Source organism: Aquarana catesbeiana, linkage group LG10, assembly GCF_042186555.1.
Source record: "Aquarana catesbeiana isolate 2022-GZ linkage group LG10, ASM4218655v1, whole genome shotgun sequence".
NCBI lineage: Eukaryota > Metazoa > Chordata > Amphibia > Anura > Ranidae > Aquarana > Aquarana catesbeiana.
Window position 1 is genome coordinate 3,113,435 of NC_133333.1, and position 27,804 is coordinate 3,141,238.

At 47.7% G+C, this 27,804-nt stretch overlaps 1 protein-coding gene across 1 annotated transcript; it reads left to right on the forward strand.

Annotated features, from left to right (window-relative positions):
- The first annotated feature begins 210 nt into the window (after positions 1-210).
- Positions 211-26,649, forward strand: LOC141110224 (heterochromatin protein 1-binding protein 3-like). Its single transcript, XM_073601481.1, has 12 exons — positions 211-337; positions 5,233-5,328; positions 9,452-9,608; positions 9,973-10,135; positions 17,349-17,492; positions 17,683-17,763; positions 17,859-18,013; positions 19,428-19,518; positions 19,769-19,928; positions 20,020-20,131; positions 20,885-21,016; positions 25,211-26,649. Exons 2-12 carry the CDS (start codon positions 5,250-5,252, stop codon positions 25,515-25,517), a joined length of 1,581 nt encoding a protein of 526 aa, XP_073457582.1. The 5' UTR covers positions 211-337; positions 5,233-5,249; the 3' UTR covers positions 25,518-26,649.
- The last annotated feature ends 1,155 nt before the right edge of the window (positions 26,650-27,804 follow it).

Here is a 27,804-nt window from a genome sequence, read left to right on the forward strand (position 1 = left end):
GAGAGGGATTAGCAGCCAATCAGATTCTGCCTCTCATGGTGGAATCGTCAGGGAATGAAGTGAAGCTGGAAGGTGATTGGTTGGGGATATGGGCGGATCTATGACGTGTTAGGACGGGGTATATATAAGGTATATAGGAGGGGGAGGGGTACACACACGCGCGCACATTGAGAGCCACGCTGGGTCCGTAGGCCCCGCCCCCTCCTCTTTTCCCCGCCCCCTCCCCCTCGGTTGCCATGGAGACGACGTGGCGGACGTAGCCGGGCCCGTGCCCGCGTAGGGGGCGTGTCTATCAGTCGGGATCGCGCTGGACGGTGTTGGAGCTGCAGAGGGAGAGGTGAGCGTCATGGCGGGGGGCCCCGGGACCCCCCGATACACCCCGGGCCCGGTAGGGGCCCCTCCCCCGCACACCCCCCCGCTTCTCTCTTACCCCGGGAGGGGGCGGGAGGACGAGGCGGTGGGGGAGGGGCTGTTGCCGCCATTTTCTCCGGGGATGAGGATGGCGGGAGAGGTGTGGGGGGGGGGAAGGGCAGGGAGGTCGGGGCCCCCCCGGGAAGGGCCCCTCCATTATAGGGCCCCGGAGCCCGCTCTGATAATGTGGGGTCCCCCCTCCCCCCCTCCTTTCCCTCCGCGGAGGCCCCGCCCTCCTTCCCTCGCCGTTCAAGAGATGCTCCGGCCTCTGATTGGCCAAAGCACGCCCCGCCCCCTGAATGCTGCCTCTTTGTTTTGTGTTGCCCGGGAACCCCGCCCACTGCGCGCCGATTGGCTGGAGGCGGAATGCAGGGCTGTTGTCCCTGGCAACCAGTGAGGGGGCGCCTGATTGGTTCTCCCTGCTGATCCTCAGGCTGCCTGATTGGTCCAAAACAGTGATAGAGGAGAGGAAGCCTGAGGACCAGTATGAGGGGGAGGGGCACTGACTGTCCTAATATATATATACAGAGGGGGGAGGGGCACTGTCCTATACTATATATATATATATATACAGAGGGGGGAGGGGCACTGTCCTATACTATATATATACAGAGGGGGGAGGGGCACTGTCCTATACTATATATATATATACAGAGGGGGGAGGGGCACTGTCCTATACTATATATATATATACAGAGGGGGGAGGGGCACTGTCCTATACTATATATATATATATATACAGAGGGGGGAGGGGCACTGTCCTATACTATATATATATATATACAGAGGGGGGAGGGGCACTGTCCTATACTATATATATATACAGAGGGGGGAGGGGCACTGTCCTATACTATATATATATACAGAGGGGGGAGGGGCACTGTCCTAATATATATATATACAGAGGGGGGAGGGGCACTGTCCTATACTATATATATATATATATACAGAGGGGGGAGGGGCACTGTCCTAATATATATATATACAGAGGGGGGAGGGGCACTGTCCTATACTATATATATATATATATACAGAGGGGGGAGGGGCACTGTCCTATACTATATATATATATACAGAGGGGGGAGGGGCACTGTCCTATACTATATATATATATACAGAGGGGGGAGGGGCACTGTCCTATACTATATATATACAGAGGGGGGAGGGGCACTGTCCTATACTATATATACATATACAGAGGGGGGAGGGGCACTGTCCTATACTATATATATATATACAGAGGGGGAGGGGTCACCTGACTGTCCTATTATATATATATATATATATACAGAGGGGGGAGGGGCACTGTCCTATACTATATATATATATACAGAGGGGGGAGGGGCACTGTCCTATACTATATATATATATATACAGAGGGGGGAGGGGCACTGTCCTATACTATATATATATATATATATATATATACAGAGGGGGGAGGGGCACTGTCCTATACTATATATATACAGAGGGGGGAGGGGCACTGTCCTATACTATATATATATATATATATATATATATACAGAGGGGGGAGGGGCACTGTCCTATACTATATATATATATATACAGAGGGGGGAGGGGCACTGTCCTATACTATATATATATATATACAGAGGGGGGAGGGGCACTGTCCTATACTATATATATATATATACAGAGGGGGGAGGGGCACTGTCCTATACTATATATATATATATATATATATATACAGAGGGGGGAGGGGCACTGTCCTATACTATATATATATATATACAGAGGGGGGAGGGGCACTGTCCTATACTATATATATACAGAGGGGGGAGGGGCACTGTCCTATACTATATATATATATATATATATATACAGAGGGGGGAGGGGCACTGTCCTATACTATATATATATACAGAGGGGGGAGGGGCACTGTCCTATACTATATATATACAGAGGGGGGAGGGGCACTGTCCTATACTATATATATATACAGAGGGGGGAGGGGCACTGTCCTATACTATATATATATACAGAGGGGGGAGGGGCACTGTCCTATACTATATATATACAGAGGGGGGAGGGGCACTGTCCTATACTATATATATATATATTGTCTGTGTGAAGAGTGAGGCTCAGTATGAGATCTCCCTCCATGGTGTACAGAGACCGTCCTATAGATTGTACTCTATGTATATATAATGTGTGAAGTCCGGGGGTCTCTGTGATGTGGAGATTCTCATCTCTCTATAATCTATTATTATATATAAGAGGATTAGGAGGACTCTGCACAGAAGAGCTCACAATCTAATCATATATATATATATAGAGGTGGGTGGGTCCCCCTCATCTCTGTAGGTAGGTGTCTGTAGAGGTAGGTCCCCCGGTAGATGATAGAAGGAAGGACCAGATAGGTGTTTATCTGATCACCGCCCCCCATTACTAGTCCCGGGTTGGACCCCCTTTGTCCTTCAGTCCTCAGAGATTTTCCTCCATAGAGATCTGATGACATCACATAGATGGGGCAGATTGTACTCAGCAATCCCCTGCTGGGGCGCCCAGAGCACAGTCCTATTGGAACCCCCCCTAGTATATGGCGGGACCCCTGGACACATGGCGGGACCCTCAGACAACTGGCAGGACCCCCAGACGCATGGCGGGACCCTCAGACAACTGGCAGGACCCTCAGACACATGGCGGGACCCTCAGACAACTGGCGGGACCCTCAGACAACTGGCGGGACCCTCAGACAAATGGCAGGACCCTCAGACAAATGGCGGGACCCTCAGACAACTGGCGGGACCCTCAGACAACTGGCGGGACCCTCAGACAACTGGCGGGACCCCCGGACGCATGGCAGGACCCCCAGACACATGGCGGGACCCCCAGACACATGGCGGGACCCTCAGACACATGGCGGGACCCTCAGACACATGGCGGGACCCTCAGACACATGGCGGGACCCTCAGACACATGGCGGGACCCCCAGACACATGGCGGGACCCTCAGACACATGGCGGGACCCTCAGACACATGGCGGGACCCTCAGACACATGGCGGGACCCTCAGACACATGGCGGGACCCTCAGACAACTGGCGGGACCCCCGGACGCATAGCAGGACCCCCAGACGCATGGCGGGACCCTCAGACGCATGGCGGGACCCTCAGACACATGGCGGGACCCTCAGACACATGGCGGGACCCTCAGACACATGGCGGGACCCTCAGACAACTGGCGGGACCCCCGGACGCATAGCAGGACCCCCAGACGCATGGCGGGACCCTCAGACGCATGGCGGGACCCTCAGACACATGGCGGGACCCCCAGACACATGGCGGGACCCTCAGACAAATGGCAGGACCCTCAGACACATGGCGGGACCCTCAGACACATGGCGGGACCCTCAGACAACTGGCGGGACCCCCGGACACATGGCGGGACCCCCAGACACATGGCGGGACCCCCAGACACATGGCGGGACCCCCAGACACATGGCGGGACCCTCAGACAACTGGCGGGACCCTCAGACAACTGGCGGGACCCTCAGACAACTGGCGGGACCCCCGGACGCATGGCAGGACCCCCAGACACATGGCGGGACCCCCAGACACATGGCGGGACCCCCAGACACATGGCGGGACCCTCAGACACATGGCGGGACCCTCAGACGAATGGCGGGACCCTCAGACGAATGGCGGGACCCTCAGACACATGGCGGGACCCTCAGACACATGGCAGGACCCTCAGACACATGGCGGGACCCTCAGACAAATGGCAGGACCCTCAGACAAATGGCGGGACCCCCAGACACATGGCGGGACCCTCAGACAAATGGCAGGACCCTCAGACAAATGGCGGGACCCTCAGACAAATGGCGGGGCCCTCAGACACATGGCGGGACCCTCAGACACATGGCGGGACCCTCAGACAAATGGCAGGACCCTCAGACAAATGGCGGGACCCTCAGACACATGGCGGGACCCTCAGACACATGGCGGGACCCTCAGACACATGGCGGGACCCTCAGACAACTGGCAGGACCCCCAGACGCATGGCGGGACCCTCAGACAACTGGCAGGACCCTCAGACAACTGGCAGGACCCCCAGACACATGGCGGGACCCTCAGACAACTGGCGGGACCCTCAGACAACTGGCGGGACCCTCAGACAACTGGCGGGACCCTCAGACAACTGGCGGGACCCTCAGACACATGGCGGGACCCTCAGACAACTGGCAGGACCCCCAGACACATGGCGGGACCCTCAGACAACTGGCGGGACCCTCAGACAACTGGCGGGACCCTCAGACAACTGGCGGGACCCCCGGACGCATGGCAGGACCCCCAGACACATGGCTGGGGCCCTCAGACACATGGCGGGGCCCTCAGACACATGGCGGGACCCTCAGACACATGGCGGGACCCTCAGACACATGGCGGGACCCCCAGACAACTGGCGGGACCCCCAGACACATGGCGGGACCCTCAGACAAATGGCGGGACCCTCAGACAAATGGCGGGACCCCCAGACACATGGCAGGACCCTCAGACAAATGGCGGGACCCTCAGACACATGGCGGGACCCTCAGACACATGGCGGGACCCCCAGACACATGGCGGGACCCTCAGACACATGGCGGGACCCTCAGACACATGGCGGGACCCTCAGACACATGGCGGGACCCTCAGACACATGGCGGGACCCTCAGACAAATGGCGGGACCCTCAGACACATGGCGGGACCCTCAGACAAATGGCGGAACCCTCAGACAAATGGCGGGGCCCCCAGACAAATGACGGGACCCCCGGACTGATGGTAGAAGCTCACTCACACAATCCTCTTTTCTCTGAAGGTTCAACCGATTTCACCATGCCGATCCGTCGTGCCGTCAATTCCCAGGAAACTGCACCGAAGAACCGATCTGCCGAGAGTGAAGACAAGAAAGCAGGTGAGTGACACGGAACCGTCATGTGTGTGATCTGTACCGAGCTCCGTCATGTGTGTGTGATCTGTACCGAGCTCCGTCATGTGTGTGTGATCTGTACCGAGCTCCGTCATGTGTGTGTGATCTGTACCGAGCTCCGTCATGTGTGTGTGATCTGTACCGAGCTCCGTCATGTGTGTGTGATCTGTACCGAGCTCCGTCATGTGTGTGTGTGTGTGATCTGTACCGAGCTCCGTCATGTGTGTGTGATCTGTACCGAGCTCCGTCATGTGTGTGATCTGTACCGAGCTCCGTCATGTGTGTGTGATCTGTACCGAGCTCCGTCATGTGTGTGTGATCTGTACCGAGCTCCGTCATGTGTGTGTGATCTGTACCGAGCTCCGTCATGTGTGTGTGATCTGTACCGAGCTCCGTCATGTGTGTGTGATCTGTACCGAGCTCCGTCATGTGTGTGTGTGTGTGATCTGTACCGAGCTCCGTCATGTGTGTGTGATCTGTACCGAGCTCCGTCATGTGTGTGATCTGTACCGAGCTCCGTCATGTGTGTGTGATCTGTACCGAGCTCCGTCATGTGTGTGTGATCTGTACCGAGCTCCGTCATGTGTGTGATCTGTACCGAGCTCCGTCATGTGTGTGTGATCTGTACCGAGCTCCGTCATGTGTGTGTGATCTGTACCGAGCTCCGTCATGTGTGTGTGATCTGTACCGAGCTCCGTCATGTGTGTGTGATCTGTACCGAGCTCCGTCGTGTGTGTGATGTGTACCGAGCTCCGTCGTGTGTGTGATCTGTACCGAGCTCCGTCGTGTGTGTGATGTGTACCGAGCTCCGTCGTGTGTGTGATGTGTACCGAGCTCCGTCGTGTGTGTGATGTGTACCGAGCTCCGTCGTGTGTGTGATGTGTACCGAGCTCCGTCGTGTGTGTGATCTGTACCGAGCTCCGTCATGTGTGTGTGATGTGTACCGAGCTCCGTCATGTGTGTGTGATGTGTACCGAGCTCCGTCGTGTGTGTGATGTGTACCGAGCTCCGTCGTGTGTGTGATGTGTACCGAGCTCCGTCGTGTGTGTGTGTGATCTGTACCGAGCTCCGTCATGTGTGTGATCTGTACCGAGCTCCGTCATGTGTGTGTGATCTGTACCGAGCTCCGTCATGTGTGTGATCTGTACCGAGCTCCGTCATGTGTGTGATCTGTACCGAGCTCCGTCATGTGTATGTGATCTGTACCGAGCTCCGTCGTGTGTGTGTGATCTGTACCGAGCTCCGTCGAGTGTGTGTGATCTGTACCGAGCTCCGTCATGTGTGTGTGATCTGTACCGAGCTCCGTCATGTGTGTGTGATCTGTACTGAGCTCCGTCATGTGTGTGAGGATAGATCTGACCCTCTGGCACAGGATTAATATCTGGGCTGCCAGGAGGAGTTATGTCATGTGACCGTACTGTGTGATGGGTGCGGTGACTGGTGGGTTAAATGGCCATCCTCAGAGAGGTGTGACGTGTCTGGTATATGGCGTGTCCATTGTATGACGTGTCTGGTATATGGCGTGTCCATTGTATGACGTGTCTGGTATATGGCGTGTCCATTGTATGACGTGTCTGGTATATGGCGTGTCCATTATATGACGTGTCTGGTATATGGCGTGTCCATTGTATGACGTGTCTGGTATATGGCGTGTCCATTGTATGACGTGTCTGGTATATGGCGTGTCCATTGTATGACGTGTCTGGTATATGGCGTGTCCATTGTATGACGTGTCTGGTATATGGCGTGTCCATTGTATGACGTTTGGCGTGTCTGGTATATGACGTGTCCATTGTATGACGTGTCTGGTATATGGCGTGTCCATTGTATGACGTGTCTGGTATATGGCGTGTCCATTGTATGACGTTTGGCGTGTCTGGTATATGGCGTGTCCATTGTATGATGTGTCTGGTATATGGCGTGTCCATTGTATGACGTTTGGCGTGTCTGGTATATGGCGTGTCCATTGTATGACGTGTCTGGTATATGGCGTGTCCATTGTATGACGTTTGGCGTGTCTGGTATATGGCGTGTCCATTGTATGACGTTTGGCGTGTCTGGTATATGGCGTGTCCATTGTATGATGTGTCTGGTATATGGCGTGTCCATTGTATGACGTTTGGCGTGTCTGGTATATGACGTGTCCATTGTATGACGTGTCTGGTATATGGCGTGTCCATTGTATGACGTGTCTGGTATATGGCGTGTCCATTGTATGACGTTTGGCGTGTCTGGTATATGACGTGTCCATTGTATGACGTGTCTGGTATATGGCGTGTCCATTGTATGACGTGTCTGGTATATGACGTGTCCATTGTATGACGTGTCTGGTATATGGCGTGTCCATTGTATGACGTGTCTGGTATATGGCGTGTCCATTGTATGACGTTTGGCGTGTCTGGTATATGGCGTGTCCATTGTATGACGTGTCTGGTATATGGCGTGTCCATTGTATGACGTTTGGCGTGTCTGGTATATGGCGTGTCCATTGTATGACGTGTCTGGTATATGGCGTGTCCATTGTATGACGTGTCTGGTATATGACGTGTCCATTGTATGACGTGTCTGGTATATGACGTGTCCATTGTATGACGTGTCTGGTATATGGCGTGTCCATTGTATGACGTGTCTGTTATATGGCGTGTCCATTGTATGACGTGTCTGGTATATGGCGTGTCCATTGTATGACGTGTCTGGTATATGGCGTGTCCATTGTATGACGTGTCTGGTATATGGCGTGTCCATTGTATGACGTGTCTGGTATATGGCGTGTCCATTGTATGACGTGTCTGGTATATGGCGTGTCCATTGTATGACGTGTCTGGTATATGGCGTGTCCATTGTATGACGTGTCCATTGTATGACGTGTCTGGTATATGGCGTGTCCATTGTATGACGTTTGGCGTGTCTGGTATATGACGTGTCCATTGTATGACGTGTCTGGTATATGGCGTGTCCATTGTATGACGTGTCTGGTATATGACGTGTCCATTGAATGACGTGTCTGGTATATGGCGTGTCCATTGTATGACGTGTCTGGTATATGACGTGTCCATTGTATGACGTGTCTGGTATATGGCGTGTCCATTGTATGACGTGTCTGGTATATGGCGTGTCCATTGTATGACGTGTCTGGTATATGGCGTGTCCATTGTATGACGTGTCTGGTATATGGCGTGTCCATTGTATGACGTTTGGCGTGTCTGGTATATGGCGTGTCCATTGTATGACGTGTCTGGTATATGGCGTGTCCATTGTATGACGTTTGGCGTGTCTGGTATATGGCGTGTCCATTGTATGACGTGTCTGGTATATGGCGTGTCCATTGTATGACGTGTCTGGTATATGACGTGTCCATTGTATGACGTGTCTGGTATATGACGTGTCCATTGTATGACGTGTCTGGTATATGGCGTGTCCATTGTATGACGTGTCTGTTATATGGCGTGTCCATTGTATGACGTGTCTGGTATATGGCGTGTCCATTGTATGACGTGTCTGGTATATGGCGTGTCCATTGTATGACGTGTCTGGTATATGGCGTGTCCATTGTATGACGTGTCTGGTATATGGCGTGTCCATTGTATGACGTGTCTGGTATATGGCGTGTCCATTGTATGACGTGTCTGGTATATGGCGTGTCCATTGTATGACGTGTCTGGTATATGGCGTGTCCATTGTATGACGTGTCTGGTATATGGCGTGTCCATTGTATGACGTGTCTGGTATATGGCGTGTCCATTGTATGGCGTGTCCGGTATATGGCGTGTCCATTGTATGACGTGTCTGGTATATGGCGTGTCCATTGTATGACGTGTCTGGTATATGGCGTGTCCATTGTATGACGTGTCTGGTATATGGCGTGTCCATTGTATGACGTGTCTGGTATATGACGTGTCCATTGTATGGCGTGTCCGGTATATGGCGTGTCCATTGTATGGCGTGTCTGGTATATGACGTGTCCATTGTATGACGTGTCTGGTATATGACGTGTCCATTGTATGGCGTGTCCGGTATATGGCGTGTCTGGTATATGACGTGTCCATTGTATGACGTGTCTGGTATATGACGTGTCCATTGTATGACGGTCTGTCCTGTTTTGTGGCAGAGCCTGACGCCAGCTCAGAAGAGTCTGCTTCCACCGGGGAGGAACAAGAGACTGAGACTCCTCCCGCCACTTCCAGTGAGACGGAGCAGCCGAAAGAGGCCGAGACGGACGAGGAGAAGAAGGGGGATGGAGAAGTAACAGAGGAAGCCAAGAAAAAGTAAGGGGCCCCAACCAGGAGCCGCAGCGGGCCCTTCACTGTAAGGGGGGGGGGGGGCAGGTCCTGTGGGTGTGTCCCAGCACCCATCAGGTTCTTCTTTTTCCCGGTCTGTGTCCAGTTGGAGGAAATCTCCTTTACTTCCTGTCCCAAAGACACAACAGGAAGTGGGAGGAAATCTCCTTTTAGTGGTCATTGGACAGTCTCCCATCCTCTCTCGCTCCGGTGACACCGGATGTCTCCTCTGTCCAGTATAAGTACATTCGTCCTGTAGCTGTATTCTCCTCCCATGTTATATTGTATATGGTCAGTAATTCAGCAGGGCTGTCATTGGGCACTCATCAGAGCTTTGCTGAATGTTTTGCAGTGGGGAGAAGGATCAGTCCAAAGAGAAGGAGAAGAAGGTGAAGAAGACCATTCCATCATGGGCGACCCTCTCTGCCAGTCAGCGTGCCCGGGCACAGAAACAGTCACACGCCTCCTCCGCCTCTCGCCCCAAGATGGACGCCATCCTGACCGAGGCCATCAAGGTTTGTGCTGCTTCCTTTCCTGATAAAGTGATGATTAGATCCCAGAATCGGAGCAGATCTGCAGGCAGTGCCGGTGTTCCGTCAGAATTGGTGACGGAAGTGACGTTCCATCGCCGCCATCTTGCTACACCCTGCAGTCCTCCACAGTAAGGATAGACCGAGAAGGGGGCAAGCGGACATCTTGTTACACCCACCGGAGTTTTGCATTTCACAGTCATTTATAAACAGGAAACGGAGCTTAGAAGGTAAAATACAGGATTTAGAAATCCGACGGACTGTTTAGATGTTGAATTTTAAAAGCAGCGGCGAGGCTGCTGATCTCACAGGTTTGTTAATTGTCATAACAGCTCTGCTTTTATAATTCAACATGTAAGCAGTCCGATGGATTTCTAAATCCTGTATTTTATTTTTATAAGCTCCATTTCCTGTTAAAAGTAGCAAAACTCTGGTGGGGTGTAACAAGATGTCCGCTTGCCCCTTCTCAGTGTATCCTTACTGTGGAGGAATGTGGGGTGTAGCAAGATGGCGGCAACAAAACGGGTTACCAAAGCTGACAGAACACCGTCCTTAAAGGAAGTGAGGGGCAGGGGGGGGGGGGGGGGGGGGGGGCGCGTTGGCTTCGTGTCCCCTGTGCCTGTATCTCATGGAGACCTGAGCTTATTATGGGTCATTATAATAGAATGTAATGGGCACCGCCCGACGCCACCTCTCCGGGCTCTCCCTCAGAGATCCGATAGCGGCACCACCAGGTTACCATAGAGCTGGCCATGGTCCACGGCCATCTCTATGATCCTGGGAGGCCAGAAGCAACGTTGTGACATCACTTCCGGTTCTGGCAGATGGATACACCGCCATTTTATTTTTATTTTTTTTGATCTGATGCTTTCCAGGGTGGAGGAGAGATTTGGGGACCCCTGATCTCTCCATAAAGAGGACCTGTCATCCATTATTTCTATTACATGAGATCTCCATAAAGAGGACCTGTCATCTCTTATTTCTATTATATGATCTCTCCATAAAGAGGACCTGTCATCTCTTATTTCTATTATATGAGATCTCCATAAAGAGGACCTGTCATCTCTTATTTCTATTACATGAGATCTCCATAAAGAGGACCTGTCATCTCTTATTTCTATTATATGAGATCTCCATAAAGAGGACCTGTCATCTCTTATTTCTATTACATGATCTCCATAAAGAGGACCTGTCATCTCTTATTTCTATTACATGAGATCTCCATAAAGAGGACCTGTCATCCATTATTTCTATTACATGAGATCTCTCCATAAAGAGGACCTGTCATCTCTTATTTCTATTACATGAGATCTCCATAAAGAGGACCTGTCATCCATTATTTCTATTACATGAGATCTTCATAAAGAGGACCTGTCATCTCTTATTTCTATTACATGAGATCTCTCCATAAAGAGGACCTGTCATCTCTTATTTCTATTACATGAGATCTCTCCATAAAGAGGACCTGTCATCTCTTATTTCTATTACATGAGATCTCCATAAAGAGGACCTGTCATCTCTTATTTCTATTACATGAGATCTCCATAAAGAGGACCTGTCATCTCTTATTTCTATTACATGAGATCTCTATAAAGAGGACCTGTCATCTCTTATTTCTATTACATGAGATCTCTATAAAGAGGACCTGTCATCTCTTATTTCTATTACATGAGATCTCCATAAAGAGGACCTGTCATCTCTTATTTCTATTACATGAGATCTCTCCATAAAGAGGACCTGTCATCTCTTATTTCTATTACATGAGATCTCCATAAAGAGGACCTGTCATCTCTTATTTCTATTACATGAGATCTCCATAAAGAGGACCTGTCATCTCTTATTTCTATTACATGAGATCTCCATAAAGAGGACCTGTCATCTCTTATTTCTATTACATGAGATCTCCATAAAGAGGACCTGTCATCTCTTATTTCTATTACATGATCTCCCCATAAAGAGGACCTGTCATCTCTTATTTCTATTACATGAGATCTCTCCATAAAGAGGACCTGTCATCTCTTATTTCTATTACATGATCTCCATAAAGAGGACCTGTCATCTCTTATTTCTATTACATGAGATCTCCCCATAAAGAGGACCTGTCATCTCTTATTTCTATTACATGAGATCTCCATAAAGAGGACCTGTCATCTCTTATTTCTATTACATGAGATCTCCATAAAGAGGACCTGTCATCTCTTATTTCTATTACATGAGATCTCCATAAAGAGGACCTGTCATCTCTTATTTCTATTACATTAGATCTCTCCATAAAGAGGACCTGTCATCTCTTATTTCTATTACATGAGATCTCTCCATAAAGAGGACCTGTCATCTCTTATTTCTATTACATTAGATCTCTCCATAAAGAGGACCTGTCATCTCTTATTTCTATTACATGAGATCTCCATAAAGAGGACCTGTCATCTCTTATTTCTATTACATGAGATCTCCATAAAGAGGACCTGTCATCTCTTATTTCTATTACATGAGATCTCCATAAAGAGGACCTGTCATCTCTTATTTCTATTACATGAGATCTCCATAAAGAGGACCTGTCATCTCTTATTTCTATTACATGAGATCTCCATAAGAGGGACCTGTCATCTCTTATTTCTATTACATGAGATCTCTCCATAAAGAGGACCTGTCATCTCTTATTTCTATTACATGAGATCTCCATAAAGAGGACCTGTCATCTCTTATTTCTATTACATAAGATCTCCATAAAGAGGACCTGTCATCTCTTATTTCTATTACATGAGATCTCCATAAAGAGGACCTGTCATCTCTTATTTCTAGTTACATGAGATCTCCCCATAAAGAGGACCTGTCATCTCTTATTTCTATTACATGATCTCCATAAAGAGGACCTGCTTATTTCTATTACATGAGATCTCCATAAAGAGGACCTGTCATCTCTTATTTCTATTACATGAGATCTCTATAAAGAAGACCTGTCATCTCTTATTTCTATTACATGAGATCTCTATAAAGAGGACCTGTCATCTCTTATTTCTATTACATGAGATCTCCATAAAGAGGACCTGTCATCTCTTATTTCTATTACATGAGATCTCCATAAAGAGGACCTGTCATCTCTTATTTCTATTACATGAGATCTCTATAAAGAGGACCTGTCATCTCTTATTTCTATTACATGAGATCTCTATAAAGAGGACCTGTCATCTCTTATTTCTATTACATGATCTCCATAAAGAGGACCTGTCATCTCTTATTTCTATTACATAAGATCTCTCCATAAAGAGAACCTGTCATCTCTTATTTCTATTATATGAGATCTCCATAAAGAGGACCTGTCATCTCTTATTTCTATTACATGATCTCTCCATAAAGAGGACCTGTCATCTCTTATTTCTATTACATGAGATCTCCATAAAGAGGACCTGTCATCTCTTATTTCTATTACATGAGATCTCCATAAAGAGGACCTGTCATCTCTTATTTCTATTACATGAGATCTCCATAAAGAGGACCTGTCATCCATTATTTCTATTACATGAGATCTCTCCATAAAGAGGACCTGTCATCTCTTATTTCTATTACATGAGATCTCCATAAAGAGGACCTGTCATCCATTATTTCTATTACATGAGATCTTCATAAAGAGGACCTGTCATCTCTTATTTCTATTACATGAGATCTCTCCATAAAGAGGACCTGTCATCTCTTATTTCTATTACATGAGATCTCTCCATAAAGAGGACCCTGTCATCTCTTATTTCTATTACATGAGATCTCCATAAAGAGGACCTGTCATCTCTTATTTCTATTACATGAGATCTCCATAAAGAGGACCTGTCATCTCTTATTTCTATTACATGAGATCTCTATAAAGAGGACCTGTCATCTCTTATTTCTATTACATGAGATCTCTATAAAGAGGACCTGTCATCTCTTATTTCTATTACATGAGATCTCCATAAAGAGGACCTGTCATCTCTTATTTCTATTACATGAGATCTCTCCATAAAGAGGACCTGTCATCTCTTATTTCTATTACATGAGATCTCCATAAAGAGGACCTGTCATCTCTTATTTCTATTACATGAGATCTCCATAAAGAGGACCTGTCATCTCTTATTTCTATTACATGAGATCTCCATAAAGAGGACCTGTCATCTCTTATTTCTATTACATGAGATCTCCATAAAGAGGACCTGTCATCTCTTATTTCTATTACATGATCTCCCCATAAAGAGGACCTGTCATCTCTTATTTCTATTACATGAGATCTCTCCATAAAGAGGACCTGTCATCTCTTATTTCTATTACATGATCTCCATAAAGAGGACCTGTCATCTCTTATTTCTATTACATGAGATCTCCCCATAAAGAGGACCTGTCATCTCTTATTTCTATTACATGAGATCTCCATAAAGAGGACCTGTCATCTCTTATTTCTATTACATGAGATCTCCATAAAGAGGACCTGTCATCTCTTATTTCTATTACATGAGATCTCCATAAAGAGGACCTGTCATCTCTTATTTCTATTACATTAGATCTCTCCATAAAGAGGACCTGTCATCTCTTATTTCTATTACATGAGATCTCTCCATAAAGAGGACCTGTCATCTCTTATTTCTATTACATTAGATCTCTCCATAAAGAGGACCTGTCATCTCTTATTTCTATTACATGAGATCTCCATAAAGAGGACCTGTCATCTCTTATTTCTATTACATGATCTCTCCATAAAGAGGACCTGTCATCTCTTATTTCTATTACATGAGATCTCCATAAAGAGGACCTGTCATCTCTTATTTCTATTACATGAGATCTCCATAAAGAGGACCTGTCATCTCTTATTTCTATTACATGAGATCTCCATAAAGAGGACCTGTCATCTCTTATTTCTATTACATGAGATCTCTCCATAAAGAGGACCTGTCATCTCTTATTTCTATTACATGAGATCTCCATAAAGAGGACCTGTCATCTCTTATTTCTATTACATAAGATCTCCATAAAGAGGACCTGTCATCTCTTATTTCTATTACATGAGATCTCCATAAAGAGGACCTGTCATCTCTTATTTCTATTACATGAGATCTCCCATAAAGAGGACCTGTCATCTCTTATTTCTATTACATGATCTCCATAAAGAGGACCTGTCATCTCTTATTTCTATTACATGAGATCTCCATAAAGAGGACCTGTCATCTCTTATTTCTATTACATGAGATCTCCATAAAGAGGACCTGTCATCTCTTATTTCTATTACATGAGATCTCTATAAAGAGGACCTGTCATCTCTTATTTCTATTACATGAGATCTCTATAAAGAGGACCTGTCATCTCTTATTTCTATTACATGAGATCTCCATAAAGAGGACCTGTCATCTCTTATTTCTATTACATGAGATCTCCATAAAGAGGACCTGTCATCTCTTATTTCTATTACATGAGATCTCTATAAAGAGGACCTGTCATCTCTTATTTCTATTACATGAGATCTCTATAAAGAGGACCTGTCATCTCTTATTTCTATTACATGATCTCCATAAAGAGGACCTGTCATCTCTTATTTCTATTACATAAGATCTCTCCATAAAGAGAACCTGTCATCTCTTATTTCTATTATATGAGATCTCCATAAAGAGGACCTGTCATCTCTTATTTCTATTACATGATCTCTCCATAAAGAGGACCTGTCATCTCTTATTTCTATTACATGAGATCTCCATAAAGAGGACCTGTCATCTCTTATTTCTATTACATGAGATCTCTCCATAAAGAGGACCTGTCATCTCTTATTTCTATTACATGAGATCTCTCCATAAAGAGGACCTGTCATCTCTTATTTCTATTACATGATCTCTCCATAAAGAGGACCTGTCATCTCTTATTTCTATTACATGAGATCTCCATAAAGAGGACCTGTCATCTCTTATTTCTATTACATGAGATCTCCATAAAGAGGACCTGTCATCTCTTATTTCTATTACATGAGATCTCCATAAAGAGGACCTGTCATCTCTTATTTCTATTACATGAGATCTCCATAAAGAGGACCTGTCATCTCTTATTTCTATTACATGAGATCTCTCCATAAAGAGGACCTGTCATCTCTTATTTCTATTACATGAGATCTCTATAAAGAGGACCTGTCATCTCTTATTTCTATTACATGAGATCTCCATAAAGAGGACCTGTCATCCATTATTTCTATTACAAGAGATATTTACATTTTTTGTAATCGGAATAAAAGTGATAAATAAAAATTAGGGACAGTATAAAAAATATATATATATTTTTTTAAAACTCCCCCGTCCCCTCATGCCAATGCACAGAAGCGAGCGCATGCGTAGGTCACACCCACATATGTAAACGGCGTTCGCACCACACGTGTGAGGTATCGCCACAAACGTTATAGAGGATTTATTCTAGCACTAGAACTCCTCCGTTACTCTAAACTGGTAACCTGTAAAAAAATAATTTTTAAAGCGTCACTTTTGAATATTTTTAAGTACTGCAGTTTGGCGCCATTCCATTAATGTGCGCAATTTTAAAGCACGGCATGTTATGTATCTATTTAGTCGGCATAACATCATCTTTCATATTTTGCCAGAAAATTTTGTTATTTACTGTGTTTTTTTGCATGAAAATTCATTAAAATGTATTTTTTCCCCAAAAAGTTACGTTTCAAAAATTGGTACGTTAATACCGTGACATAAAAAATTGCAGCGACCGCCGTTTTATTCTGTAGGGTCTCTGATAATATATATATATAATGTTGTTCTAAGTAATTCTCTAGATAAAAAAAATGCAGATATTTACATGTATGTGAGAAATGGCAGCATTGGCCCGGTAGGGAAGCTGTTAAATGACAGCAGGGGGCCGTCCTACGCTTCATTGGCTGCACCAATCCAAAGGCAAGGAACTGACTTCACGTTGAGAAACATTCAAACACCGATTGCTTTATTTAATCAGGCATACATTCACTGGGAAGTCCTGCTCTCTGTAGAGGAGGAGGTCCCAGGTGGGACCCTTTTGTTCATGTTTGTCTGGATGAATAAAGTTATCAGTGTTTGAATTTTTCTGAGTGCAGCTATTTTTTTCCTTTGGATTAGTGCAGCAGAAATGCAGTTCAATGCACTCACCCCTAGAGGGCAGACTTCTGCTCTGATTGTACAATCTGGTCTCATTGCCTCTTGCTGTGCTTCTCCTGCAGGCCTGTTTCCAGAAGTCTGGGGCCTCTGTGGTGGCCATCCGAAAATACATCATCAATAAGTACCCGTCTCTGGAGCTGGAGCGGAGGGGGTTCCTGCTAAAGCAAGCTCTGAAACGGGAGCTGCAGAGAGGCGCCATCCGCCAGGTAGGAACCGGTCGCATTTCTTCCCTGCAGAAATTTCAGCAGATGTGACAGATCTCCATTATGTCTGTTTTATCACCTCCTGTGACCCCCACCGATTGGTCAGAGCTCGGTGACATCACATACCCCCGGTATCAGGTCTGGTATTCGGGGGGGGGTAAGGAGACTCTGACACCATCTACCTGTGTTTCAGGTGAAAGGGAAAGGTGCGTCCGGCAGCTTTGTCGTTGTGTCAAATTCCGGAAAGTCAGCGCCGAAATCCAGAGACAAGAAGGTTGGTGGTCATTGTGCTACCTTGTTGATGATGACAGTTGGCCGCCCCTCCTCCGCTGTATGGTAATCGGTCTCACTCTTCACTACCTCTTATAGAAAAGCGCATCCACAGGAGGAGATCAGACCAACGTCAAGCTGGAGGACATCTTACCTCTGGCATTCACCCGGCTGTGTGAGCCCAAGGAAGCGTCCTACAGCCTCATCAAGAAATACGTCTCCCAGTATTACCCCAAGCTCAAAGTGGACGTCAGGTGAGACCGCAGCTTGGAGGATGTATAGTATAATCAGATGGCGGCTTGGAGTATGTATAGTATAATCAGATGGCAGCTTGGAGTATGTATAGTATAATCAGATGGCGGCTTGGAGGATGTATAGTATAATCAGATGGCAGCTTGGAGTATGTATAGTATAATCAGATGGCGGCTTGGAGGATGTATAGTATAATCAGATGGCAGCTTGGAGTATGTATAGTATAATCAGATGGCGGCTTGGAGGATGTATAGTATAATCAGATGGCAGCTTGGAGTATGTATAGTATAATCAGATGGCGGCTTGGAGGATGTATAGTATAATCAGATGGTGGCTTGGAGTATGTATAGTATAATCAGGTGCAAACAGTTACGTCCCTTTCCCATTTCTTCCAATGGAGGAAGAGTGCGCTTTTATTTATTATTAGTATTTATTCTCTATGTGAATTACGGTGTGTCACCTGTCATACCTTTTCACTCCTGGGCCGGTGTAGGATTGGAGCCAGGGTTCATTTGACCAGTTTGGACCAGCTCCATAAAGACATGAGTTGACCAGTTTGGACCAGCTCCATAAAGACATGGGTTGACCAGTTTGGACCAGCTCCATAAAGACATGGGTTGACCAGTTTGGACCAGCTCCATAAAGACATGGGTTGACCAGCTCCATAAAGAGATGGATTGACCAGTTTGGACCAGCTCCATAAAGACATGAGTTGACCAGTTTGGACCAGCTCCATAAAGACATGGGTTGACCAGTTTGGACCAGCTCCATAAAGACATGGGTTGACCAGTTTGGACCAGCTCCATAAAGACATGGGTTGACCAGTTTGGACCAGCTCCATAAAGAGATGGATTGACCAGTTTGGACCAGTTCCATAAAGACGTGGGTTGACCAGTTTGGACCAGTTCCATAAAGACATGGGTTGACCAGTTTGCACCAGTTCCATAAAGACATGGGTTGACCAGTTTGGACCAGCTCCATAAAGACATGGGTTGACCAGTTTGGACCAACTCCATAAAGACATGGGTTGACCAGTTTGGTGTGGTAGAGAGAGCCCTGACCTCATCCCTACTGATCACCTTTGGGAGGAATTGGAACGTTGACTGCAGGCCAGGTCTTTTTTTTTTTTTTTTTTTTTTTTTTTCTTTAGTGCCCAATGTGAGGCCCAACATGTGGGCAAGGTCTTCTCATCCAACCTCATTTCCTGACCTCACAAATGGGCACAAATTCCCACAGACACTCTCAAAAATCTTATGGAAAGTCCTCTTAAGAAGAGTGGAGGATGGTATAGTCACAAAGGGGGCAGCTCCATATTAATTGCCATAATTGGTGGGGATATAAGTGCGTTTTCTGCAGTTGCATTCCTCTGCGTTGGGTAAGTTGGATGAGCTGTGACGTCTGTCTTTTGTCTTTTAGGCCTCAGATGCTGAAGAACGCCCTGCAGAGAGCTGTGGAAAAGGGGCAGCTAGAGCAGATCACAGGGAAAGGGGCATCCGGAACATTCCAGGTAAGGGGGAGGGGGTTAGGTAGGCTTATCTATGTGTTAAAGGAATGTATTAAATGCCGGTTTATAAAGTCTGTCTGGTTAGTCTATGCTTGTTCCAGTGCTGTAGATTGGGGGGAGGGTATATACTTCACCTCTGAATACAGTCATAGCAGTGGTTGGCATCTTTCCGAATCACTCTTAACGTGACCTTGGCCATCACAAGTCTGGATCCTGAGAGTACCTGAACTCTGACTGATCTCTGTTGGCACAGCTGAAGCGGGCTGGAGATAAACCTCTCCTGAGTGGCGGAGTGTTCGAGGACGCCATCTTATCTGCCATCACAGCTATGAATGAACCCAAGACTTGCTCCACCACTGCCATCAAGAAGTACGTTCTGGAGAACCATCCCGGAGTGAACTCCAGCTTCCAGGGTAAGTGGGGGGGAATGGTACAAAGTGCTGGGAAAAAAAAAAAAAATCCTCTCCCGTTCATCGTGTGATTTCTCCTCCCACCTCTCTCCAGTCCACCTGCTGAAGAGAACCCTGCAGAAGTGTGAAAAGAATGGTTGGATGGAACAGATCTCCGGGAAAGGATTCAGTGGTACCTATCAGCTCAGCTTCCCATATTACCCAAGGTAAGTGCTTCTGCAGACTGAGGTGGTGGGGGGGTGGGGGGGGGTGGAGGCTTGTCGAGCAGGGGGGATGGGAGCTGTGCCAAAAAAGGAAGGGAGCCATGCCAAACAGAGGGGGGGGGGGGGGGGGCAGAAAGGAAAGGGAGTCGTGCCAAGCAGGGGAGGATGGGAGCCATTTGGGGGGGGGAGCTGTGCCAAGAAGCAGGTAAGATAGCTCTGCTGAGCAGGATGGATGGGAGATGTGCCGAGCAGTGGGGGTGGGAGCCAAGAAGGAGGGAAGGGAGCTGTGCCGAGCAGGTGAGGGGGCAGGGAGTCATGCCAAGCAGTGGGGGTTGGTGCCGAGAAGGAGGGAAGGGAGCAGGGAGTCATGTCAAGGGGTGGGAGGCGAGCCAAGAAAGAGGGAAGGGAGCTGTGCCGAGCAGGTGAGGGAGCAGGGAGTTATGCCAAGCAGTGGGGGTGGGAGGCGAGAAGGAGGGAAGGGAGCCGTGCAGTGGGGATGGGATCCCAGTAGGAGAGAAGGGAACCAAGTTGGGGGGGGGGGGGGGGGTTGAGCAGTGGGGATGGTATCTGTGCCAAGGAAGATGGCCGTGCTGAGCAAGAAGTAATAAGCTGTGTTAAGCGGGGGTAGGGTCTGTGCTGAGTGGGGGTGGAGCTGTGCTGTGCAGGGGAGGGGCAGTCACTCTTTATGGAGCTGATGTTTTGTTATCTTCCAGTGTGGCGGTGTACAGACTAATCATTTGGTTTCCTCCTTGGTAGCCCTTATGTGCTATTCCCAGACAAGGCGGGTAAAGAGGAAGATGACGATGAGTCGGAGGATGAATCAGAAGAAGAAGAGTCGTCGTCTGAGGAGGAAGAATCTGAAGACGAGGAACCCCCTCCAAAGAGGAGGTCAGTTTTTACCACCATGGTGCGGGAATTAGACATCAGATAGCCATTCATAAGTCAGATGGTATAACTTGTATGTGTCCTACTTTCCTCCGCTGGCTCTACCTCACAGTTACATAGTTGGTCAGGTTGAAAAAGAAAGAAAAAAGTCCATCAAGTCCAACCAAAAAAAAACCTGCGGCTCGCTTAATTCTCCCCCACCGCTCTGAGCAGAGAGCTGTGACTGTCAGTCATCACTCTCTGCTCTCCCCTCCAGGGCTCACTGGAGTGCTGGGCTGTGGATGGGGAGGGAGCTGCCGGCTCAGGCTCTCGGTGGCTCACTGAGAGGCTGAGTTGGCTGCCGGTCCAGGCTTCTGGGCAGATCGCGACCATGTGGTTGGGATCTTTCCTGAGCCTGGACCGGCTGAGTGACGTCGGTGCACTTTGGCCCACTGTTGAAATCTGCAAATTGGTCTGGGCAGGAAGGGGGGGTGAAAGTGCCCGGTATTGAGGTGGTTAAACCTAATTTATATCCTACAAATTATATGTACAGTCATTGGTTAAGCGTGCAATTTAGTTAACAAAAAGTCCAAAAATATAATAATTTTTTATGAGCGGTGAAATCTGTGGGCGGAGCCTCAAATCGGCATTCGGCACGCACCACAGGAGCCACAGTCCGACTCCGGCTGGGGGGAGGACAGGAAGGGGGTGCAGCTCTGCATGGCAGCCAATCGGCTTCCAGCTTTTTTTTTTTTTTTTGTCAAAGTTTAAAGTGATTGTAAGGGTTCTTTTTATTTAAAAAAAAAAATGGCATACATACCTCCACTGTGCAGCTCGTTTTGCACAGAGTGGCCCCGAACCTGCTCTTCTGGGGGCTCTCGTGGCTCCTCCCCACATCAGGTAACCCCCTAGGCCAGGGATGGTGAACCTCGGCACCCCAGATGTTTTAGAACTACATTTCCCATGATGCTCTGGCACTCTTCAGTGTGGTTGAGCATCATGGAGAAATGTAGTTCCAAAACATCTGGGGTGCCGAGGTTCACCATCACTGGCCTAGAAGAAGCGCTCTCCCGGCGGGTTACCTTGCGGGCGCGCTTCTGAGTCCAGCATTCGGCGTCCATAGCTGCTGAATGTATGACTTGGGCCCCGCAACATTGGATTTTATTGACAACAGCGGGAGCCAATGGCTGCACTGCTATCAATCTATCCAATCAGGACACGAGAACCCCCGGGCAGAGGGACAGCGCGTCCCCGCAGGGTCAAGTTCCAGGGCTCAGGTAAGTAAAACGGGGGGGCTGGTCACTGCCAGGTGTTTTTTCACCTTAATGCATAGGATGCACGAGGGTTTACAACCCCTTTAATGTTAGAAGCTGATTGGCTGCCAGGCACAGCTGCACCAGATTCTGCACTTTCCAGTCTTAGTAAATCACCCCCAGAAGAGTCTACCTGTATAATCCCAGGCCTGTAGTGTACAGGATGGGGTACGGCCCGGTGACTTCATGCACACTGCAAGCGAGGACAACGAGGATCCAGGAAGTTTCCCACTCCTCCCATTGTCATCATAAGAAAGGAAAACAAAAAGTCATATATTATTTAGAGATTCATTTCACACAGTGATACATTTCAAGCATTTCTTTCTTCTAATTTTGATTATGGATTACAGCGAGTGACACCCCAAAATTTAGTATCGGAAAACGAGAATATTACAGAAGACCAATTAAAAAAAAAAAAAGGATTTTAATACCAGAAATGTTGACTTGGAGAAAAGTCTGTGTAATTTGTGATAAACCGCGCGCCCTATGTGCAAAAATACAATATAATATTGTGAACGACCACTAGGTGTCTCCAGTGGATGAACATGAAGTCGTATTTTTTTACCATAATAAACCCGCAAATATAGACTTTAACCACTTAAGCCCCAAGAGAATTTACCCCCTTCCAGACCAGAGCACTTTTTGCAATTCGGCACTGCGTCGCTTTAATTGACAATTGAGCGGTCGTGCGACGCTGTACCCAAACAAAATTGACGTCCTTTTTTCCCCCACAAATAGAGCTTTCTTTTGGTGATATTTGATCCCCTCTGCAGTTTTTATTTTTTGCGTTTTATAAATTTTTTTTTTTTACTTTTTGTTAAAATAAATATCCAAAAAAAATAAGAAATAAAAACTATTTTCATCAGTTTAGGCCAATATGTATTCTACATATTTTTTGTAAAAAAAAAAAAAAATTGCAAGAGGCATATAAATAAAATCTAAATTAGCGCTACAATGTTTTGGGAGTCTTATAGTTGCGGTGAGGAGGCGGTGTGATGGGTGTCTAGGCCAGTGTTTCTCAACTCCAGTCCTCAAGGCGCCCCAACAGGTCATGTTTTAGGGATTTCCCTCAGATGAAACAGCTGTGGTAATTACTAAGGCAGTGAAACTGATCAATTCACCTGTGCAAAACAATAGAGAGCCTGAAAACATGACCTGTTGGGGCGCCTTGAGGACTGGAGTTGAGAAACACTGGTCTAGGCGGTGTGACGGGTGAGCAGGCGGTGTGACGGGTGAGCAGGCGGTGTGACGGGTGAGCAGGCGGTGTGACGGGTGAGGAGGCGGTGTATGAGGAGGCGGTGTGACGGGTGTGTAGTCGGTGTGACGGGTGAGGAGGCGGTGTATGAGCAAGCGGTGTGACGGGTGTGGAGGTGGTGTGGTGGAGGCGGTGTGACGGGAGAGGAGGCGGTGTGACCGGTGAGTAGTGTGATGGGTGTGTAGTCGGTGTGACGGGTGAGGAGACGGTGTATGAGCAGGCGGTGTGACGGGTGTGTAGGCGGTGTGACGGGTGTGTAGTCGGTGTGACGGGTGAGGAGACGGTGTATGAGCAGGCGGTGTGACGGGCGTGGAGGCGGTGCGACGGGCGAGGAGGCGGTGCGACGGATGTTGGTGGAGGAAGACCTCATAGTCACGTTTTCTGCTGGATTGAAGCAACTTCATGCTTTTTTTGGAAGCCATTTGATGGAATTTTATGGACACCAATGTATATGATTTAGTTCTTTGGACAATGCACTATATTCTGAATCCTCTTTTGGGGGCAAATCACAATTATTCATCTGTTTGCACTTTAAAGTATAAATTTGCAGGTTTATTATGGTAAAAAAAACGACTTCCTGTTCATCCACTGGAGACATCTAGTGAACGTTCACGATTTTAAATTGAATTTTGCACTATAAATTGATTTAATCTGCACAGATTATCACAAAGTCCACACACAGAAGGTTATACCTTTACAATGGGTAGTCTCTATCAATAATATAATCACAAATATAAAAACCTTTGTGCAGGTAAGGGAATTACCAATAATTTAATTTCCCCTCTTTATCATTTAGTGAGAAGTCTGTCCATGTACGGTATAGTATAGTCTGTCCATGTACAGTATAGTATAGTCTGCCCATGTACAGTATAGTATAGTCTGCCCATGTACGGTATAGTATAGTCTGCCCTTGTACAGTATAGTCTGCCCATGTACAGTATAGTATAGTCTGCCCATGTACAGTATAGTATAGTCTGCCCATGTACAGTATAGTATAGTCTGTCCATGTACAGTATAGGATGCACTCAATACTTGGTCGGGGCTCCTTTTGCATGAATTACGGCATCAATGCGGCGTGGCATGGAGGAGATCAGCCTGTGGCACTGCTGAGGTGTTATGGAAGGTCAGGTTGCTTTGATAGCGGCCTTCAGCATTTGTTGGGTCTGGTGTCTCATCTTCCTCCACAGACTATGGGGTTTAAGTCAGGCGAGTTTGCTGGCCAATCAAGCACAGTGATCCCATGATCATGTGACCAGGTATTGGTAGTTTTGGCAGTGTGGGAGGTGCCAAGTCCTGCTGGAAAATTAAATCGGCATCTCCACACTGGTGCGATTTGATTGTTCAGTCGCACCCCATTGCCGGCAATGAAACCGTTGTGATAATTTTGAAAAAGGTTCCTGTGCAGCTTTATTGGGATTTATTGATGACTTGCATAGACTTCTGTGAAATGAAGTTGGAAGCTGCAGTGAAATCAGGGAGGTGCGATTTGCACCGATCTGTCTGCGGTTTTGAAATTGCGTGATTTCAGACTGGTGTGAACCGGGGGGGTGACACTTGTAGTTGGGTCCGATGTGATGATCCTATACCTCACCTGCCATAAGGTAGTCCTGTGAACGTTCCTCCTGTACTAATCCCTCTCCTCCTCCACAGGATGCAGAAAAAGGCAGCCCCCGCCAAGTCCCGGGCTAGAGCCAGGGCCAGAGCCCCCCCACCGAAGCCCAAGAAGAGCGCACCGCCCCCTCGGGGGAAAGCCAAGACCCCCGCCAAGAAAGCTCCACCAGCACCACCATCTCCTCCCCCGGCAAAAGCCAAGAAGGGAAAAGCAGCTCCACCCCCGGCCGCCTCCAAGAAAGCCGCCAGCCCGGCCGCCAAGAAGCCGGCAGCCTCCAAGAAAGCCGCAAAGCCCGCGCCGAAAGGCAAGCCCAGCTCGCGGAAATCCCTGCGGTCCAGGAAGTAATCCGGAGGATGGAGATGGCACGCCTCAAGAAAACAAGCGGAAGAAAAAAAAAAAAAAACGGTCTTCATATACAGGAAAAGAAACTTTTCCAGAAGTTGTGTGTTCATTTTTTATTTTTATTTTTTTTAGCGTTTCCCTTCCAGTTTGTTTTCTGTGGAGGTGCAGCACTCAGTCTGTTTTATTTTGGTGTAGCTGTAGCCGCTGTGCACCCCACCCCCCCACCTAACCCCTCCCCCATTCCTCCCAAAAACCAGCAAACGGTCCATTTCAGTTTCCTTATCTCCATGATTCTCAGTTGTGTAAATTCTCCCGTTAGAATCCAACTTTGTGCTGAATCTTTTCTTACCGTTTCAGTTACGGTTTGTGCTGAAACGATGTTTTGGTTAAAGCGTTGCCGGGAGCCCGAGAAGGATTCCGTTTAGGGGCCCTTTGTCGAGACAGAAGTTTTGTAATCCTTCTAGCTGTATTTTTTAATAACCCTCCCCCGTTGCAGCAGTACATAGGATAAGCCCCCCCCCATACTGATAGCCCCTCCCCCCTTCCAGTGCTTCATGGGCATTATGGCAGCGGGCCAGGAACGCGTGTCTCCAACTCTGTCCCTGTCTTCCTTATAACTACTCAGAACTAGGGAAGGGGTCCGGCAGCATTTCGCTCCCTCCTTTTGTAGTTGTGGTGCTTGACAGTTGCAGAAGTACGTAGGATAAGCCCCTCCCCTCCCCTCCAGTGGTGTCATGGCAGCGGGCTGGGGACACGTGTCCCCTATCTCTGTCCCTGTCTTCCATATAACTACTCAGAGCTAGAAAGGGGGTCCGGCAGCATTGCACTCCCTCCTTTTTGTAGTTGTGGTGCCTGACATGAGCTCGCTAGCGTACACCTGAACCCTGGGCCGCTGCCTTCCCGCCATGACCCGCTGGCATCTGTAAGTATCTCACGCGCAGTGAATACCCAGAAGCATGTTGTACAGAAATTCAAGTAGGTTTGTGTTTCCATTTTTTTCTTAATTTTTATTTTAAAGCCAACTGTGTCTTTATTTTAATGTTTGCCATTTTGTAAAGACTTGGGGTGAGGATAGACATGTGAAGAAATGGGTATTCTGCTGTTTGCTACAATAAAAGACTAGATTCTGCTAGTAGGTTTGGTGTCTTCTTCTCTGCGTCCTTCTGGTATCCAACACCATCCATGGAACCTCCCCAATAGAGCCTGGTACCTGACACCATCCATGGAACTGCTCCAATGGAGCCTGGTACCCAACACCCCCATGGAACCGCCCCAATGGAGCCTGGTCCCCAACACCATCCATGGAGCCTGGTCCCCAACACCATCCATGGAACCGTTCCAATGGAGCCTGGTCCCCAACACCATCCATGGAACCGTCCCAATGGAGCCTGGTCCCCAACACCATCCATGGAACCGCCCCAATGGAGCCTGGTCCCCAACACCATCCATGGAACCGCCCCAATGGAGCCTGGTATCCAACACCATCCATGGAGCCTAGTCCCCAACACCATCCATGGAACCGCCCCAATGGAGCCTGGTCCCCAACACCATCCATGGAACCGCCCCAATGGAGCCTGGTCCCAACACCATCCATGGAACCGCCCCAATGGAGCCTGGTACCAAATACCCTCCACCTAACTGTCCCACAGCAGGCTGGTACCTGGCACCAGATAACTGCCCCACTGTAGCCTGAAAATCGACACTATGCAAAGAACCGCCTCATTGCAGCCTGGTACCCAACACCATCCATATTATGCAGGATTTATGTGGCGCCAACGGTTTACACAGCGCTTTACAATATAAAAGGGAGACAATACAGTTATAATACAAGAGGATAAAGAGGGTCCTGCTCAGAAGAGCTTACAATTTAATAGGGTGGGGCAGGTGGTACAAAAGGTTGTAGCTGTGGGGAATGAGCTGATGGAAGTGGTAGAAGATTAGTTGGAGACATGATAGGCTTCCCTGAGTAGATGAGTTTTCAGGGATTGCCTGAAGGTAGCAAGAGTAGGGGATAGCCGGACAGGTTTAGTTAGCGAGTTCCAGAGGGTGGGAGAGGCTCTGGAGAAATCCTGGAGATGAGCATGGGAGGAGGAGATGACGGAGCTTGAGATTAGAAGGTCTTGAGAAGAGCGGAGGGGACTATTTGGGTGATGTAGCTCGGGGCAGAGTTGTGAATGGCTTTGTATGTTGTGGTTAGTATTTTGAATTTAATTCGCTGGGCGGTTGGGAGCCAGTGTAGGGATTGGAGGAGAGGGTTGGTAGACACTGAATGGAGACCAGTGTAGGGATT

Coding starts and splice junctions, on each gene's coding strand:
- LOC141110224 (XM_073601481.1), top strand. CDS start 5,250: ATGCCGATCCGTCGTGCCGTCAATTCCCAGGAAACTGCACCGAAGAAC. Junction 5,329..9,451: donor GAGTGAAGACAAGAAAGCAG/GTGAGTGACACG, acceptor GTTTTGTGGCAG/AGCCTGACGCCAGCTCAGAA. Junction 20,132..20,884: donor AGCTTCCCATATTACCCAAG/GTAAGTGCTTCT, acceptor CCTCCTTGGTAG/CCCTTATGTGCTATTCCCAG.